Source organism: Ranitomeya imitator, chromosome 1, assembly GCF_032444005.1.
Source record: "Ranitomeya imitator isolate aRanImi1 chromosome 1, aRanImi1.pri, whole genome shotgun sequence".
NCBI classification, from domain to species: domain Eukaryota; kingdom Metazoa; phylum Chordata; class Amphibia; order Anura; family Dendrobatidae; genus Ranitomeya; species Ranitomeya imitator.
This window is the reverse complement of record NC_091282.1, coordinates 740940018-740959706: the sequence shown is the minus strand read 5'-3', so window position 1 is coordinate 740959706 and position 19689 is coordinate 740940018. Positions and strand designations below refer to the sequence as shown.

The window sequence follows — 19689 nt, the reverse complement described above, 5'->3', positions numbered from 1 at the left end:
TCACACTAGCAGTATTTGGTCAGTATTTTACCTCAGTATTTGTGAGCCAAAACCAGGAGTGGGTGATAATACAGAAGTTGTGCATATGTTTCTATTATACTTTTCCTCTAATTGTTCCACTCCTGGTTTTGGCTACAAATACTGAGGTAAAATACTGACCAAATACTGAGCGTGTGACGGCAGCCTTAAGAGGAGAGATCCTGCATTGCTGGCGATTGCATGTAATTGCAAAACACATTAAAGAATTACCTGTGAAGCTTTTCACAATAATCAGACGTAAGAGCCCGAGCCAGCGGCTTATTAATTGTGTACATGCAGAAACTGAGTGACAAAAGCCATGAATGGCCACGCAATATGGCCGTCAGCTCCCACCAATCTTAAAGGGAAATCTGGTCACCAATGGACTAGTACATGCCCCCTTTATTCCCCCACTATAGCTGAAATCCGGGTCAGATTTGCCCTTCAGGACACAGGTAAAGCTGGGTGACACTTCTAGTGACCCAAATGTAGAAAATGAAAACAAAGGCATTTCAATGTATTCAACACAAGCTGAATCCATCACTGCTGTGCTCAAGTAACGCCAGGTCTGTGGCTCAGGCCTCCATTAAAGTGACTGTGCTGCAATACCACACACAACCTGCAGATCAATGTGGTGCTGTTTTACGAAAAACAGGACTGTGGTGCTGGCAGGCCAAGCCTCCGATTCCATCTCCTTCATAATTGGTGTGTGATCATTAGTAAGAAATCTTACACTTTAAATGTGCATTCATGTTTTGCTCCCGGATCTAACGTTTCCTTACACACAAGCCAGTTTCCTGTACGTATCACCACCTTTGGCGTTTGTTTCCCTTAGTCTCACACCTAAATCCTTGCAGAAGAAACAAAACCTTTCTCCTGCGCTGCAGAAAGTCAGCAGCTTTGACACTCAGGACTCTGAGAAAGCTGGGTGACAGACACTGTGGCAGCAATAATAGTGGTCTAATGGTTTGTCACAAGTAAAATTGAGTTGTTTTTTTACTATTTGACTGAAGAAAACATGTTGTTCCAAAAATTAATTTTAAAAAATACATAAGATATAAAACATTTGTAAAAAAAAAAAAAAAAAAAAAATCTGAGCCTCAGCTTGCAGGTTGTAAGTGTGCGTTTAGGAGTCAGTGATGTGCAGTAGTGCGGGCGCCCTCTGTTGGCCGGCAGCGGAATCGCCCACCCCAGATGTGTGCACAGAGGAGGCAGAGCTGCAGCCTGGGGTCCGCCCCTCTCAGGCTTCCTGCCACTTCCAGAATCATGGCTCCGCACTCCATGAACGATCCTGCTCGGCAAACTTTCCTGCGGACCAGTGTGGCTACAGAGATCAGCTGCTAGCTCCACACAGGTACCATGGGGGCTGTGGGCAGGGGAAATGCAGCAGGCTGGCATGCCCTATACGCAGGGCTGAGATCTGCAAACAATACCCAATCGATGTTCCCCCCACTGCCAGATGTGTGTTCATAGGGAGGGGTCAATGTGCTTTAAGCTTTAATCCCTGCAGTTACATTGGCTTCACCTTCCTATAGTGCACCCCTAGGACCATGTGCTCTCTGCCACATGCATTCTGATCAGTATACACCTGCCCTTAGCGGAGGGTGTGCTCTCCTGCACCCTGACTTGCTGCCCCCCATTCTTTGGCACTTCTGATGCTCAGTTCTGCTGCTTGTCTGCACTTTGTCCATGCAGAGTGCATCCCCTTCCTCTGCTCTGGGTTTATCCTGTGCACTTGGATGGATGGTCAGGGGCTTTGGGTGGGAGTACAGAAGAATGACATATTGTCTGATGAAGGGAGGGGGGCTACAGAGTCCTCCCACCTCTCTCCCAGGCTGTGAATGGCAAGGACTAGCCCCTGTGATTGGCTCCCACCCTCCTGACGTCAGCAGTCCCAGCTTGCTATTTGAGCTGAAGCCTTGCCCAATTCTCCCCACATCTACATGTAGAGGAGGCTGAAGCCAGCAGCACACACTGGAGAGAGGTGGGGAGGAGGCGCCTCTATTCTTGTCTGTCATATGCCAGCATACACAAAAGCTGCACCACTGGCAGCTGGGGCACCCACACCGGCCACCAACCATCCTTAGAATGCCTGGCAGGCAGCAAAGGAATAGGGTGCGTGCAAGAAACTTCTGCCTGCTGCACCCAGAGGAGCCCTGGATATAACCACTGGTAACTGGGCATTTTCTTTACATTCCCCTATGGGTGCCGCAGTTTGGGACTGCTCCCCGTGGATTGTATTGGTGTGCACGTCACCGAGGTCCATTACATAACTGCATGGTGGTTTTTATTTTTATTTTTTTTTGTTGTTGCTTCTGGACGAATTTAATCCTGGTGACTTTGGAAGTTAAATCCGAGCGTTCGTGACTGATGCTTACAAAAGAGGAGCCCTTGCTAGTTTTTCCCCCTTGCCCATGCCACTAGACCCAGGCTGCCTGAATGGCAGGATCATGAAGTGTTTGACTTTCTTTCTTCTGCTTCCAGAGACCTTAAAGAAGTCTAAAAAGAGCGCCCGGGCTAACAGCAAGGTGCAAGCATGCTATGAGATAGTGCCTCTGGCTCTCAAGAGGAAGATGGCTGCAGAGCTTTACCCTGCTAGTGCAAACACGAATATCGCCAACAGTAATAACGCTGCTGCGGTCACCGCCAAGAAAAACGCCCTCCAGATCCAGCAGAACGCACCGCCACCACCACAACTGCAGAACCTGAACAACAACAACATCGAGAGCACCAACTGGCAGTCCTTCCACCCGACCCTGAGGGAGAGGTGAGCGCACAGTGCCCCCTGCAGCCGGCCTGGCACCCATAGATCAGTCCTAGAGGAGCTGATAGTAACCAACGTGCATGCACAATTCAACTGTAACTTTTCTGTGCAATCATGGGATACTGCAGTCATTATGGGGTGGGGGTACCGGCTGCAACTGCAGAAGTGCCCAGCATCATAATCAAAGGTACCCAAGCCTGGCAGTGCACCATAGTCAAAGGTAGACGAGCCTGGTAGTGCACCGTGGCCAAAAGTAGACGAGCCTGGCAGAGTACCGTAGCCAAAGGTAGACGAGCCTTACAGTGCAACATAGTCAAAAGGTACCCAAGCCTCGCAGAGTACCATAGTAAAAGGTAGACGAGCCTGGCAGTGCACCATAGTAAAAGGTAGACGAGCCTGGCAGTGCACCGAAGCCAAAGGTACCCAAAGCCTGCCAGTGCACCCAAGTCAAAGGTAGACGAGCTTGGTACTGCACCATAGTAAAAGGTAGACAAGCCTGGCAGTGCACCGTAGCCAAAGGTACCTAAGCCTGGCACAGTATTGTAGTCAGAGGTAGACGAGCCTGGCAGTGCACCGTAGTCAAAGGTAGATGAGCCTGACACTTAACACACAGGGGTTACAGAGCCTGATGCACCAACCATGCGTGCCAATGACACTGCAGTAACGGGGCTATAACATACACACACTGCCCGCAGAAGACTATTGCCTACCAACAGCAGCCACAGATCTAGCTAATCCTTATACCAGATTTACACTTAAGTGTCATAGATGGACATATAGACACTGGGATTAACAATCTATGATGGTGCAATCACAAGGGTATCTATCAAACTGCAGCTACATAACTCATCCTTTACGATCTCAAAATCAGGGTAACAGCAAACATCACAGTGGGGGACAATATCTTGGTGCCAGTATAGACCGTCTTCCTTGGGATACCAGACATATCCTTGCTCATATATTATCCTGGCTACCTGGTACGGAGGTCAGACCACCACTGGTCCAATGCTATATTAAATAATGTATGGGACTGATGAGTTTAGAAAGGAGCTTGTACTAGACAATACAAGTGAGCAGCAGAGCTAGTGTATGATCTGTAGTCAATGCAAATACCCCAACACAAGCTAAAACCGTTGGTACCATATGCAGGTCCTACACGTATTCAGCTGACAGGCATCCCCCACCGACGCTGCACTGAGTTGGCAGGCAGCTCATGCACTCAGCCATTGCTAATCTGCAAGGAGCATCAGCAGGAGCAGGACATGGTTTAAGCATTGTGATATAGATAGGGGGATTCCTCACTGCAGAGCTGTCAGGACCAACCAGAACGGCACTGGGTCAAATAACGCAAGTAGAGCTCTATCTGCAATACTAAACCACTTTTCGATAACAAAAAATGAAAGGAGACAGATTTTTCTTGTTCATGTCTTGACAACCGTAAAAGACCAACCCATTCGCCACCATGGATTGTTGCACAGCCATTGATTTAAAATACCATTTTTATTCCGCCACCGTGTCACATTTTCAATAGGTCACCCAGTCACATGAATGTGAATATGGCAGGGGGTCTTCCGGTTTGTTCTGTGCACATAATGAGGTCGTCAATTGTAAGGTTGAGATCGGTGCACACCATAAATCATGTTAGATTTCTGTTTTATGTATTGCAACTAATATGGTGATCATACATAAAAATTTGGCATTTCCAGGGTCTTCACTGCCCATACTCTTGCATTACCAGTCATGCAGTCAAGCGAAAAAGCATTTTTTTTTTTTATTTTAGGCAAGACGCTCGTTGATAGCATCACTTCTGCTCACTTAACTCTCTGGACAGACAACTACATAAAAAATGCTTTCCAGGCAAAGCTATGTTATCTTAGATTTTATTTCCAGTAATCTAAAATAAAGCCACTGAGAATTTCTACGAATCCTCAGAAAAATCCCTCAGATTAGCATGATTAACCCATATAAGACCGGTACGAGGCAGTTGACAAACGTAGGAGACAAACAGGCTGCAGCAGAATTTCGACAAAAGGTGAAATCTCCGCAGATTAAAATGAGCAGACCTTTCTTGTACGCCTATGAAAAGGATGTGTCATCTCTTTCATCCCGTCATTTACATAGAAAGGGAAGGCCATTTCAATTAGAGACGCTAGAGTCAGCCTTTGTAGTTGGATTTAGACGGTGTATTCTTGTTGAGCTCTTCCGGCTAAATATATATGTATATATTTTCCCTTTAGGAATGCACTGATGTTCAATAACGAACTAATGGCTGATGTGCACTTCATTGTGGGGCCGGTTGGGGCCTGCAAGAAAGTCCCAGCTCACAAGGTACGTTGAACCCTTCCCTTCAAAAAAAAAAAAAAAAAAAAAATGGTCTTTTTATGATTTGCAAAATTAAAATTTGATTTTCCTTTTCTTGTCCATTTCCAGTATATTTTGGCCGTTGGGAGTTCAGTGTTTTATGCCATGTTTTATGGAGATCTTGCGGAGGTCAAATCTGAAATCCATATACCGGATGTGGAACCTGCTGCTTTTTTAATCCTTTTAAAGTAAGTGGGGTCATTAAAGAATTGGAAAAGAAATACGGCAGCAAACATGAAAGCTTATAAAATATGCATATTCTGACTGGCATTAATGGCTTGCTCTCAGAACAGTTGGTAAAATAGCCGTTCTTGAAAACCACAAAAAAAAAGCTTTGGATTCAATAGTATGTAAAAAGCACAGTCGTTACCAGGAACTGAAAAAAAAATGTACAAAATTTTATCAGAGAATTTTTCTGAGCAAATATTTTACTCTTGTACTCTCTTTCCTTAGGTACTTGTATAGCGACGAAATTGACCTGGAAGCGGACACTGTGCTTGCAACGCTCTATGCTGCCAAGAAGTATATTGTGCCCGCGCTGGCCAAGGCCTGTGTGAACTTTCTTGAGACAAGCCTAGAGGCTAAAAACGCATGCGTCTTACTTTCTCAAAGCCGTCTTTTCGAGGAGCCAGATCTGACTTTGCGTTGCTGGGAAGTGATTGATGCACAGGCTGAATTGGCGCTGAAGTCAGAGGGCTTCTGTGAGATCGATCTTCCCACCCTAGAGATTATTGTGACCCGGGAAACGCTTAACACTAAAGAAGACGTTGTATTCGAAGCCGTTTTGAATTGGGCAGAGGCAGAGTGCAAACGACAAGGCCTGATGGTGACTCCTACAAACAAGAGGAATGTACTGGGAAAAGCACTGTACTTGGTACGGATTCCCACCATGACTTTAGAGGAATTTGCCAATGGGGCTGCCCAGTCAGACATTTTAACCTTGGAGGAGACGCGCAGCATATTCTTGTGGTACACTGCTGCTAACAAACCCCAGCTAGAGTTCCCCCTCATTAAAAGGAAGGGTCTTGCACCTCAAAGATGCCACAGATTCCAGTCTTCGGCCTACCGCAGTAACCAGTGGAGATACAGGGGACGTTGTGACAGCATCCAGTTTGCGGTAGACAAAAGGATATTTATAGCGGGACTTGGGCTGTACGGATCGAGTTGTGGCAAAGCAGAATATAGTGTCAAAATCGAACTGAAAAGGCAAGGGGTCGTACTTGCTCAAAATCTGACTAAATTTGTCTCCGATGGTTGTAGTAACACTTTTTCCGTCTGGTTTGAGCACCCGGTGCAGGTGGAGCAGGACACGTTTTACACGGTCAGTGCCATCCTGGACGGCAACGAGCTCAGTTACTTTGGGCAAGAGGGCATGACGGAAGTGCAGTGCGGAAAAGTGACTTTCCAATTTCAGTGCTCATCAGACAGTACCAACGGGACTGGGGTACAAGGGGGGCAAATTCCAGAGCTGATCTTTTATGCATGACGCATTTCACCTCCTGACTACTGCTAAAGCACATCGACGCCTCTTTCTCTTTTTTTTTTCTAGAGCAGCCTGCACAACAATAGCTCGCCCCTTTTTCCACTCCCCGGTTGTCCTGCCATGCACTGAAAAAGGGTGAAGGGTAAATCTGTTCTTGTAAACTGTATGGAATGTAACAAACAGGCTGTCGAAAATCCACCTGAAGGATTGCTTTTAGAGTTTTAATCTTATTTTATTTATTTATAATCTATTTGAATTATTAAAACTGCTCCATGCAGGGGAAATGGTAAAGAAATCTGCACATAATGTGCATTTATTTTGTATATAGATAACTTGGTAAAATTTAGCTTGCTCAACAAAGGAGCAGCTATTAAATAGGTTACATAAAAGATTTTTACTTACACCCGACCTCTGCTTTGTCTGTCATTTATGTGTTTCTGTACATCATACATATTTCATCGGTCAAGGGTTGTTGTATTCAGTGAACCCTGTGCATGTTTCTATGCATTATCGATGTGTACCAGTGCCATAAAATCTGCCACATCAGTTATCATGCTAGCTTAACTACTTTTTCACAGCCCGTAGACTATAAACGTCAGTCCACACTTTACTCTGCACTGACGGTATAATAGTCAAGGTATGGTAAGCCACTTGCACCAGATTATGCAGGTGAGAGTTTGGGAGCTGTCAGAGACAGCCAGACTCCTCACAGAGAAGGAAAACATGGATCACCACCATGTATGCTGGCTTGATCATTGTATACAGATTAGGAACCACTGACACTGCTTCCTTCCCTGAACCCAGCAGTCATGTGATCACTAGGTATAGGGAGGCAACAAGTTGCTCGGTCCAAAGAGACCCAATCAGTTCTGCTATTCATCTACGAATCTGAATTTCCACTGTAACTGGGGCTAATAAAACCAACCCCAGTGACATGGGAAGACAGCAATGAAAAAAATGTATTAATATGTTAAAATGCCCCTAAAGGTCTGTAATGGGTGAAATAAGTGGAAGAATTACAAAAAACAAGACTAAGAAAAAAAAACAACTGACAGTCCAAATTGCTGTTTCTAGCCCTGACCCGTTAAGAAAAAAATATGTCTGATAAAAAAAAGTGACAAAAATACACAATTTTTCCCCAATATTAGCAAAAATTTAAAAAGTAATACCTATGTATTGTGGTAAAATAGGCAAAAATACAATGTTAGGAACGGGGTAAAATGGTACCCGGTATCAAACTAGTTAATAATCAACATTGATAGGAGGCCCGCAGAATGACGCTAAAGAGAAATTTATTAACAGTAGTGATTAGAGAACGTGCTCGGAAGTTATCAGACTATCTTGAGCGTGATCGAATAACATGTTCGAGTCCCTGCGGCTGCATGTTTTGCGGCTGTTAGACAGGTGCAACACATGCGGGAATTGTCTAAAACAGGTAATCCCTGCATGTGATGTTAGGCTACTTTCACACTAGCGTCGTGCACTGCACGTCGCAATGCGTCGTTTTGCAGAAAAAAACGCATCCTGCAAAGTTGTCTGCAGGATGCGTTTTTCTCCATAGGCGTGTATTAGCGACGCATTGCCACACGTCGCAACCGTTGTGCGACGGTTGCGTCGTGCTGTGGCGGACCATCCGAACAAAAACGTTGCTTGCAACGTTTTTTTGAGCGTCGTGTCCGCCATTTCCGACCGCGCATGCGCGGCCGGAACCCCGCCACCACCTCCCCGCAACTCACAATGGGGCAGCGGATGCGCTGGAAAAATGCATCCACTGCCCTTGTTGTTCGGCGCTTCCACAGTATACGTCAGTACGTCAGCCCGACGCACTGCGACGGGCCGAGTACGACACTAGTGTGAAAGTAGCCTTAGACAGCTGCAAATCATACAACCGCGGGACTCGAACATATTAGTCGCGACTGCCCAAGACACTCGGTGCTTGGATCAGCCAAACGTTCAAGTGTTTTCAATGAGGGAGAGGAGAGTGCTACTGTCAACTCTCCTAAAAGCAAAAAGGATCAGGCACTGAAACCCCAACTATCTGATCCCTCTCTGCACCGTCATAATTGGAAATATGCCATACACTTCAGATAGTCAATTACTTTAATCTAATGTTTATGGGGGCCTTTACTTGGAAACCTTCTCCAATTTCAGTGAGAATGACCAAAAATCTTTCCTGTCAGAGGATCTCAAGGGGGGAGGGAGAGAAGAAAAAAACAAGTTGTTTTCAATGCCAATCCTTTTGTTTTCCTATGAGATAATCTGAGCCGTCTGAGGTCTCCAGCTCATAAAGGACACGCAGAAATTGGTGGTATGCCCCTTAATATGATAGAAATTTGAATCTTTAACCCCTTCATGACCCAGCCTATTTTGACCTTAAAGACCTTGCCGTTTTTTGCAATTCTGACCAGTGTCCCTTCATGAGGTAATAACTCAGGAACGCTTCAATGGATCCTAGCGGTTCGGAGATTGTTTTTTCGTGACATATTGGGCTTCATGTTAGTGGTAAATTTAGGTCAATAAATTCTGTGTTTATTTGTGATAAAAACGGAAATTTGGCGAAAATTTTGAAAATTTCGCAATTTTGACATTTTTAATTTTTATTCTGTTAAACCAGAGAGTTATGTAACACAAAATAGTTAATAAATAACATTTCCCACACGTCTACTTTACATCAGCACAATTTTGGAAACAAAATTTTTTTTTGCTAGGAAGTTATAAGGGTTAAAATTTGACCAGCGATTTCTCATTTTTACAACGAAATTTACAAAACCATTTTTTTAGGGACCACCTCACATTTGAAGTCAGTTTGAGGGGTCTATATGGCTGAAAATACCCAAAAGTGACACCATTCTAAAAACTGCACCCCTCAAGGTGCACAAAACCACATTCAAGAAGTTTATTAACCCTTCAGGTGCTTCAGAGCAGCAGAAGCAACATGGAAGGAAAAAATGAACATTTAACTTTTTAGTCACAAAAATGATTTTTCAGCAACAATTTTTTTATTTTTCCCAATGGTAAAAGGAGAAACTGAACCACGTAAGTTGTTGTCCAATTTGTCCTGAGTACGCTGATACCTCATATGTGGGGGTAAACCACTGTTTGGGCGCACGGCAGGGCTTGGAAGGGAAGGAGCGCCATTTGACTTTTTGAATGAAAAATTGGCTGCACTCTTTAGCGGACACCATGTCACATTTGGAGAGCCCCCGTGTGCCTAAAAATTGGAGCTCCCCCACAAGTGACCCCATTTTGGAAACTAGATGCCCCAAGGAACTTATCTAGATGCATAGTGAGCCCTTTAAACCCCCAGGTGCTTCACAAATTGATCCGTAAAAATGAAAAAGTACTTTTTTTTCACAAAAAAATTCTTTTAGCCTCAATTTTTTCATTTTCACATGGACAACAGGATAAAATGGATCCTAAAATTTGTTTGGCAATTTCTCCTGAGTACACCGATACTTCACGTGTGGGGGTAAACCACTGTTTGGGCACATGGTAAGGCTCGGAAGGGAAGGAGCGCCATTTGACTTTTTGAATGAAAAATTATCTCCATCGTTAGCGGACACCATGTCGCGTTTGGAGAGACCCTGTGTGCTTAAACATTGGAGCTCCCCCACAAGTGACCCCATTTTGGAAACTGGACCCCCCAAGGAACTTATCTAGATGCCTAGTGAGCACTTTAAACCCTCAGGTGCTTCACAAATTGATCCGTAAAAATGAAAAAGTATTTTTTTTTCACAAAAAATTTATTTTCGCCTCAATTTTTTCATTTTCACATGGGCAATAGGATAAAATGGATCCTAAAATTTGTTGAGCAATTTCTCCAGAGTACGCCGATACCTCATATGTGGGGGTAAACCACTGTTTGGGCACACGGCAGGGCTCGGAAGGGAAGGCGCGCCTTTTAACTTTTTGAATGGAAAATTAGCTCCAATTGTTAGCGGACACCATGTCGCATTTGGAGAGCCCCTGTGTGCCTATGCAATGGAGCTCCCCCACAAGTGACCCCATTTTGGAAACTAGACCCCCCAAGGAACTTATCTAGATGCATACTGAGCACTTTAAACCCCCAGGTGCTTCACAGAAGTTTATAATGCAGAGCCATGAAAATAAAAAATAATTTTTCTTTTCTCAAAAATGATTTTTTAGCCTGGAATTTCCTATTTTGCCAATGGTAATAGGAGAAATTGGACCCCAAATATTGTTGTCCAGTTTGTGCTGAGTACGCTGATACCCCATATGTGGGGGTAAACCACTGTTTGGGCGCACGGCAGGGCTCAGAAGGGAAGGCACGCCATTTGGCTTTTTAAATGGAAAATTATCTCCAATCATTAGCGGACACCATGTCGCGTTTGGAGAGCCCCTGTGTGCCTAAACATTGGAGATCCCCCACAAATTACCCCATTTTGGAAACTAGACCCCCAAAGGAACTAATCTATATGTGTAGTGAGCACTTTGAACCCTCAAGTGCTTCACAGAAGTTTATAACGCAGAGCCATGAAAATAAAAAAAAAAAATTATTTTCTCAAAAATGAATTTTAGCCCGCAATTTTTTATTTTCCCAAGGGTAACAGGAGAAATTTGACCCCAAAAGTTGTTGTCCAGTTTCTCCTGAGTACGCTGATACCCCATATGTGGGGGTAAACCACTGTTTGGGCGCACGGCAGGGCTCAGAAGGGAAGGCACGCCATTTGGCTTTTTAAATGGAAAATTATCTCCAATCATTAGCGGACACCATGTCGCGTTTGGAGAGCCCCTGTGTGCCTAAACATTGGAGATCCCCCACAAATTACCCCATTTTGGAAACTAGACCCCCAAAGGAACTAATCTAGATGTGTAGTGAGCACTTTGAACCCTCAAGTGCTTCACAGAAGTTTATAACGCAGAGCCATGAAAATAAAAAAAAAAAAATTATTTTCTCAAAAATGAATTTTAGCCCGCAATTTTTTATTTTCCCAAGGGTAACAGGAGAAATTTGACCCCAAAAGTTGTTGTCCAGTTTCTCCTGAGTACGCTGATACCCCATATGTGGGGGTAAACCACTGTTTAGGCACATGCTGGGGCTCGGAAGTGAGGTAGTGACGTTTTGAAATGCAGACTTTGATGGAATGCTCTGTGGGCGTCACGTTGCGTTTGCAGAGCCCCTGATGTGGCTAAACAGTAGAAACCCCCCACAAGTGTCCCCATTTTGGAAACTAGACCCCGAAAGGAACTTATCTAGATGTGAGGTGAGCACTTTGAACCCCCAAGTGCTTCACAGAAGTTCATAACACAGAGCAGTGAAAATAATAAATACGTTTTCTTTCCTCAAAAATAATTTTTTAGCCCAGAATTTTTTATTTTCCCAAGGGTTACAGGAGAAATTGGACCACAAAAGTTGTTGTCCAGTTTCTCCTGAGTACGCTGATACCCCATGTGTGGGGGTAAACCACTGTTTGGGCACACGTGGGGGCTCAGAAGGGAAGTAGTGACTTTTGAAATGCAGACTTTGATGGAATGGTCTGCGGGCGTCACGTTGCGTTTGCAGAGCCCCTGGTGTGCCTAAACAGTAGAAACCCCCCACAAGTGACCCCATTTTGGAAACTAGACCCCCCAAGGAACTTATCTAGATGTGTGGTGAGCACTTTGAACCCCCAAGTGCTTCACAGACGTTTACAACGCAGAGCCGATGTTTTAGCAAGCAATTTTTTATTTTCTCAAGGGTAACAGGAGAAATTGGACCCCAGTAATTGTTGCGCAGTTTGTCCTGAGTATGCTGGTACCCCATATGTGGGGGTAAACCACTGTTTGGGCACACGTCGGGGTTCGGAAGTGAGGGAGCACCATTTGAATTTTTGAATACAAGATTGGCTGGAATCAATGGTGGCGCCATGTTGCGTTTGGAGACCCCCTGAAGTGCCTAAACAGTGGAAACCCCTCAATTCTACCTCCAACACACCCCTAACCCTTATCCCAACTGTAGCCGTAACCCTAATCACAACCCTAACCGCAACACACCCCTAACCACAACCCTAACCCCAACACACCCCTAACCCTAACCACAACTCTAATTCCAACCCAACCCTAAGGCTATGTGCCAACGTTGCGGATTCGTATGAGATTTTTCAGCACCATTTTTGAAAAATCCGCGGGTAAAAGGCACTGCGTTTTACCTGCGGATTTTGCGCGGATTTCCAGTGTTTTTTGTGCGGATTTTACCTGTGGATTCCTATTGAGGAACAGGTGTAAAACGCTGCGGAATCCGCACAAAGAATTGACATGCTGCGGAAAATACAACGCAGCGTTCCCGCGCGGTATTTTCCGTACCATGGGCACAGCGGATTTGGTTTTCCATATGTTTACATGGTACTGTAAACCTGATGGAACACTGCTGCGGATCCTCAGCCAAATCCGCACCGTGTGCACATAGCCTAATTCTAAAGGTATGTGCACACGCTGCAGAAAATGCTGCGGATCCGCAGCAGTTTCCCATGAGTTTACAGTTCAATGTGAACCTATGGGAACCAAAAATCGCTGTACACATGTTGCGGAAAAACTGCACGGAAACGCAGCGGTTTACATTCCGCAGCATGTCACTTCTTTCTGCGGATTCCGCAGCGGTTTTACAACTGCTCCAATAGAAAATCGCAGTTGTAAAACCGCAGTGAAATGCGCAGAAAAACCGCGATAAATCCACGATAAATCGGCAGCGGTTTAGCACTGTGGATTTTTCAAATCCGCTGCGGAAAAATCCGCATAGGACCAGAATATGTGTGCACATTCCTAACCCTACCCCTGCCCCTAACCCTACCCCTAACCCTAGCCCTACCCCTAACCCTAACCCTAGTTCTTACCCCAACCTTAGTGGAAAAAAAAAAATTCTTTATTTTTTTTATTGTCCCTATCTATGGGGGTGACAAAGGGGGGGGTCATTTACTATTTTTTTTATTTTGATCACTGAGATAGGTTATATCTCAGTGATCAAAATTCACTCTGGAACGAATCTGCCGGCCGGCAGATTCGGCGGGCGCACTGCACATGCGCCCGCCATTTTGAAAGATGGCGGCGCCCAGGAAAGAAGACGGACGGACCTCGGGCGGCTAGGTAAGTATAAGGGGGGGGAGATCAGGGCACGGGGGGGGGCGTCGGAGCACGGGGGGGTGGATCGGAGCATGGGGGGGGTGGATCGGAACACGGGAGGGAGGATTGGAGCACGGGGGAGGATTGGAGCACGGGGTGAGGGATCGCTGTGCGGGGGGTGGATCGGAGCACGGGGGGGGTCGCTGTGTGCGGGGGGGGATCGGAGTGCGGGGGGGTTTGATTGGAGCGCGGGGGGTGTGATTGGTGCACGGGGAAGCGGACAGGAGGACGGGGGAGCGGAGCACAGATCGGGGGGCTGGGGGGGCGATCGGAGGAGTGGAGTGGGTGCACATTAGTGTTTCCAGCCATGGCCGATGATATTGCAGCATCGGCCATGGCTGGATTGTAATATTTCACCAGTTTTTTAGGTGAAATATTACAAATCGCTCTGATTGGCTGTTGAAAGTGAAACTGCCAATCAGAGCGATCGTAGCCACGAGGGGGTGAAGCCACCCCCCCTGGGCTAAACTACCACTCCCCCTGTCCCTGCAGATCGGGTGAAATGGGAGTTAACCCTTTCACCCGGCCTGCAGGGACGCGATCTTTCCATGACGCATATGCTGCGTCATGGGTCGGAATGGCACCGACTTTCATGACGCAGCGTATGCGTCAAAGGTCGGGAAGGGGTTAAGTTGCTAAACTGCATTAAAGATAATTCTGGTGGTGAATTTGCTGGTAATCAAGTTTTACAACATTGTATTCCAAACACGTTGTACATGAGCACATTACACAGCAATTTTTGTGGGCAGATAAGTCTGTAGATATTAAATTGTAGCAATTACTTGACTTTAAGTAACCACTTCTCCTGGAATCATTAGATCTATTTGGACCAAAAACATTTGCCTGTAAATCACAAGTGGAAAACCAATAGGCACACAGGACACTAAGAACAGGCTACGCTTCTTCAAAGCACTGCATTACTTGGCAACTTAAAAAGGGTTTTCTGTCCCATCCCCTATGAAACGATGAAAGCTGAGAGTTGCTGTAAAGAGCACTTTTTACATTGGAGCAAGATGTCAACTCCAGTCCTAAAAGGAAAGACAATACCTGACAATAATTATGTTACCTAAGCAATTCTAAGAAAATCCCCAAAATTGGACAGGATGCAGGGGCTTTCGGGGAGAGCATTGGACCCTCGGCTCTTGCAATATCTCCGTTAGGGAAATTAAGCCAAGCTGGTCAATTCTGCCAATGCTCAGGCATATTCATTTAGTGCAAATTGTTATCCCCATCACGCTGCATGCTGAGAGCAGCAATACATGTCAGCGGTGTAATTCAATGGTGCTATATTCATAGACGCACACTAAGCGGAGGTAATAATCTTTCAAAAGTGCACATTTACACAAAAAAAAAAAAAAATAAGAATATACATATTTCATCTACATACATATATTCATGTATCAAAAACTTTTGTATATATATAATATATATATCCAAAAGCTTTTGATACATGAATATATGTATGTAGATGAAATATGTATATTCTTATTTTATTATATATATACTAGCTATTGAACCCGTTCTACGCCCGGGTGGCGAGCATTTATATTGGTATATGGTCTCCATCCTGGTATGTGCTGCTCCATCCTGCGCCCCCATCCTGTCATGTGCTGCTCCCATCCTGCGCCCCCATCCTGTCATGTGCTGCTCCCATCCTGCGCCCCCGTTCTGTCATGTGCTGCTCCCATCCTGCGCCCCCGTTCTGTCATGTGCTGCTCCCATCATGCACTACCGTTCTTTAATTTGCTGCTCCTATCCATATGCCCCATACGCTGCTCCATAAAGGTTTATGGCCCCCATAAGATGCTCCATAGTATATGCCCCGTACACTGCTCCATAAAGGTTGATGGCCCCCATAAGATGCTCCATAGTATATGCCCCCGTACACTGCTCCATAAAGGTTTATGGCCCCAATAAGATGCTCCATAGTATATGCCCCCGTACACTGCTCCATAAAGGTTTATGGCCCCCATAAGATGCTCCATAGTGTATGCCCCGTACGCTGTTCCATAAAGGTTTATGGCCCCCATAAGATGCTCCATGGTATATGCCCCCGTACACTGCTCCATTATGGTTTATGACCCCATAAGATGCTCCATTGTATATGCCCCCGTACACTGCTCCATTATGGTTTATGGCCCCATAAGACGTTCCATTATGGTTTATGGCCCCATAAGATGCTCCATTATGGTTTATGGCCCCATAAGATGCTCCATTGTATATGCCCCGTATGCTGCTGCAATATATATAAAAAAAATACTATACTCACCTATCGTCGCTGAGCGCCGAGTGCTGGGGGGCCTGAACAGGCGGGGACACCGGCGCGCTGTGGGGGTGAGGTGCCGGTATCGCCGCCAGCTCAGGCCCCCCAGCACTTACTATATTTACCTGGCCCCGTTCCACCGCTGCGCGCCGCCATCTTCTCGGTCCTCTGGCTGTGACTGGTCAGTCAGAGGGCGGCGCCGGCGCGCATTAAGCGCGTCATCGCGCCCTCTGAACTGAAGGTCACAGGCCGAGGACCGGGAAGATGGCGGCGTGCAGCGGTGGAACGGAGCCAGGTGAATATAGCTCATACTTACCCTCCTGGCGGTCCCTGCTTCTCTGTTGGAGATCGTGGCGTGCGTTCAGTGTTTACGCATACCGCGATCTCCTGGGAGCGTCACTCTGTGAGGCCCAGACTGCGCCGGCGCTTGCGCAGTCTATAAAGGCTTCGGACAGAGTGACGATCCCAGCGTTATATTATAGATATATATCGAGAGAGATATATATACACATATAAACACAGTACAGACCAAAAGTTTGGACACACCTTCTCATTTAAAGATTTTTCATGACTATGAAAATTGTACATTCACACTGAAGGCATCAAAACTATGAAATAACACATATGGAATTATATAATTAACAAAAAGGTGTGGAACAACTGAAATTATGTCTTATATTCTAGGTGCTTCAGAGTATTATTATTATTATTATTATTATTATTATTATTATTATACATTTTTATAGCGCCATTTATTCCATGGCGCTTTACATGTGAATACGGGGCAAATATAGACAAATATAGACAAATAGAGTAGCCACCTTTTGCTTTGATGACTGCTTTGCACACACTTGGCATTCTCTTGATGAGCTTCAAAAGGTAGTCACCGGGAACAATCTTCCAACAGTCTTGAAGGAGTTCCCAGAGATGCTTAGCACTTGTTGGCCCTTTTGCCTTCACTCTGCGGTCCAGCTCACCCCAAACCATCTCGATTAGGTTCAGGTCTGGTGACTGTAGAGGCCAGGTCGTCTGGTGTAGCACCCCATCACTCTCCTTCTTGGTCAAATAGCCCTTACACAGCCTGGAGGTATGTTTGGGGTAATTGGCCTGTTGAAAAATAGATGATGGTCCAACTAAACGCAAACCGCTGTGGAATAGCATGCCGCTGCAAGATGCTGTGGTAGCCATGCTGGTTCAATATGCCTTCAATTTTGAATAAATCCCCAACAGTGTCACCAGCAAAGCACCCCCTCAGCATCACACCTCCTCCTCCATGCTTCATGGTGGGAACCAGGCATGTAGAGTCCATCCGTTCACCTTTTCTGCCTCACACAAAGACACGGTGGTTGGAACCAAAGATCTCAAATTTGGACTCATCAGTCCAAAGCACAGATTTCCACTGGTCTAATGTCCATTCCTTGTGTTCTTTAGCCCAAACAAGTCTCTTCTGCTTGTTGCCTGTCCTTAGCAGTGGTTTCCTAGCAGCTATTTTACCATGAAGGCCTGCTGCACAAAGTCTCCTCTTAACAGTTGTTGTAGAGATATGTCTGCTGCTAGAACTCTGTGTGACATTGACCTGGTCTCTAATCTGAGCTGCTGTTAACCTGCGATCTCTGAGGCTGTTGACTCGGATAAACTTATCCTCAGAAGCAGAGGAGACTCTTGGTTTTCCTTTCCTGGGGCGGTCCTCATGTGAGCCAGTTTCTTTGTAGCGCTTGATGGTTTTTGCCACTGCACTTGGGGACACTTTCAAAGTTTTCCCAATTTGTCGGACTGACTGACTTTCATTTCTTAAAGTAATGATGGCCACTCGTTTTTCTTTACTTAGAATTTGTATTATGGCAAGAAAAAAGCAGCTAGTAGGACGATCAGCTGTGTATCCACCAGATTTCTGCACAACACAACTGATGGTCCCAACCCCATTTATAAGGCAAGAAATCCCACTTATTAAACCTGACAGGGCACATCTGTGAAGTGAAAACCATTCCCGGTGACTATCTCTTGAAGCTCATCAAGAGTGTGCAAAGCACATTTTTTTGTTAAGTATATAATTCCACATGTGTTAATTCACAGTTCTGATGCCTTCAGTGTGAATGTACAGTTTTCATAGTCATGAAAATACAGAAAAATCTTTAAATGAGAAGGCGTGTCCAAACTTTTGGTCTGTACTGTATATGGATAGGGGCTTGACAATTTCTTTAAAAAGAATCTAAGGATGACAAGGCGGTATATTACAGACACTGTGAAAACACTGTTAAAGTGAAGAAGCTGAATGGTTCTCCATTTAACATGGTTCTCTGGATGGTTCTGTGAGGGTGGGCAGGTGTTTAGTACTGTGCCATTAGAGAGTGGCGCTCTAGAGTCAAATGCACAAGACAACAGTGACTGAAGACGAACCGCTGCTTGACAAATTCTCCTCTGGACTCCACCATATAGAGCGCACCACCAGATGACCATTCTAACATTATGGACATCTCCGATGTCCTTCTGCAAAATAACTGTGTCTAACCAATACTGTTAACCCCTTCGCGACATGTGCCGTACTAGTACTGCGCTGCCGGCACTGCATTAGTGCCAGCAGCAGTACTAGTACGGTGCACCGATCACCGCGGTCTCGCGCTGAGCGCCGCGGTGATCGGGTGCGGGGGTCAGCTGTATATGACAGCTGACACCCCGCAGCAATGCCCACGATCGGCGCTATCGCCGATCGCGGGCATTTAACCCCTCTGATGCCGCTGTCAGTAGTGACAGCGGCATAGAGGGGGATCGCGCAGGGACGGGGGCTCCCTGCGCTCTCCCACCGGAGCAACGCAATGAGATCGCGTTGCTCCGGTGACCCGGAAGGAGTCCCCGGATCCAAGATGGCCGCCGGACTCCTTCCGGGTCATGAAGTGACCTGGCTAGCCGGCGCCTGCTGAGAGCAGGCGCTGGAAGCCAGCTAAACTGAATGTCAGATCGTTGATCTGACAGTGTGCTATGCACAGTGTCAGATCAACGATCTGATCTAATACAGAGATGTCCCACCCTGGGACAATGTTAGAAAGTTAAAAAAAAAAAAAAAAAATAGAATGTGTAAAAAAAAATTAAAAAAAATCCCCAAAAAAAACAAAAAAACATTTCCCAATAAATCCATTTATTTATGTAAAAAAAAAAAAAAACAATAAATGTACACATATTTGGTATCGCCGCGTCCGTAACGACCCGCTCTATAAAACTGTCCCACTAGTTAACCCCTTCAGTGAACACCGCAAAAAAAAAAAAAAAAAAAACAAGGCAAAAAACAACGCTTTATTATCATACAGGCGAACAAAAAGTGGAATAACACGCGATCAAAACGACGGATATAAATAACCATGGTACCGCTGAAAACGTCATCTTGTCCCGCAAAAAAAAAGCCGCGATACAGCATCATCAGCAGAAAAATAAAAAAGTTATAGCTCTCAGAATAATGCGATGCAAAAACAATTATTTTTTTATATAAAATAGTTTTTATTGTGTAAAAGCGCCAAAACATAAAAAAAATTACATAAATGAGGTATCGCTGTAATCGTACTGACCCGAAGAATAAAACTGCTTTATCCATTTTACCACACGTGGAACGGTATAAACGCCCCCCCTAAAAGAAATTCAGGAATTGCTGGTTTTTGTTCATTCCGCCTCCCAAAAATCGGAATAAAAAGCGAT

General features: G+C 45.3%; 2 protein-coding genes across 5 annotated transcripts in view; one reads left to right on the top strand and one right to left on the bottom strand.

Annotated features, from left to right (window-relative positions):
• The window catches only part of BRF1 (BRF1 general transcription factor IIIB subunit), a 372560-nt gene that overhangs the window by 197875 nt on the left and 154996 nt on the right, over positions 1–19689 (bottom strand). The window lies entirely within an intron of this gene.
• BTBD6 (BTB domain containing 6) lies at positions 1235–7034 on the top strand. 4 transcript variants are annotated; one of them, XM_069734067.1, is made up of 5 exons: positions 1235–1372; positions 2503–2785; positions 5020–5110; positions 5213–5331; positions 5597–7034. In XM_069734067.1, exons 2-5 carry the CDS (start codon positions 2592–2594, stop codon positions 6627–6629), a joined length of 1437 nt encoding a protein of 478 aa, XP_069590168.1. In that variant the 5' UTR covers positions 1235–1372; positions 2503–2591; the 3' UTR covers positions 6630–7034. The 4 variants fall into 4 exon arrangements, with proteins under 4 accessions (XP_069590168.1, XP_069590177.1, XP_069590158.1 ...); XM_069734076.1 differs by lacking the exon at positions 1235–1372 and adding an exon at positions 1953–2002; XM_069734057.1 differs by lacking the exon at positions 1235–1372 and adding an exon at positions 1954–2190.

Coding starts and splice junctions, on each gene's coding strand:
- BTBD6 (XM_069734048.1), top strand. CDS start 2,433: ATGCCACTAGACCCAGGCTGCCTGAATGGCAGGATCATGAAGTGTTTG. Junction 2,786..5,019: donor CACCCGACCCTGAGGGAGAG/GTGAGCGCACAG, acceptor TTTTCCCTTTAG/GAATGCACTGATGTTCAATA. Junction 5,111..5,212: donor AGAAAGTCCCAGCTCACAAG/GTACGTTGAACC, acceptor GTCCATTTCCAG/TATATTTTGGCCGTTGGGAG.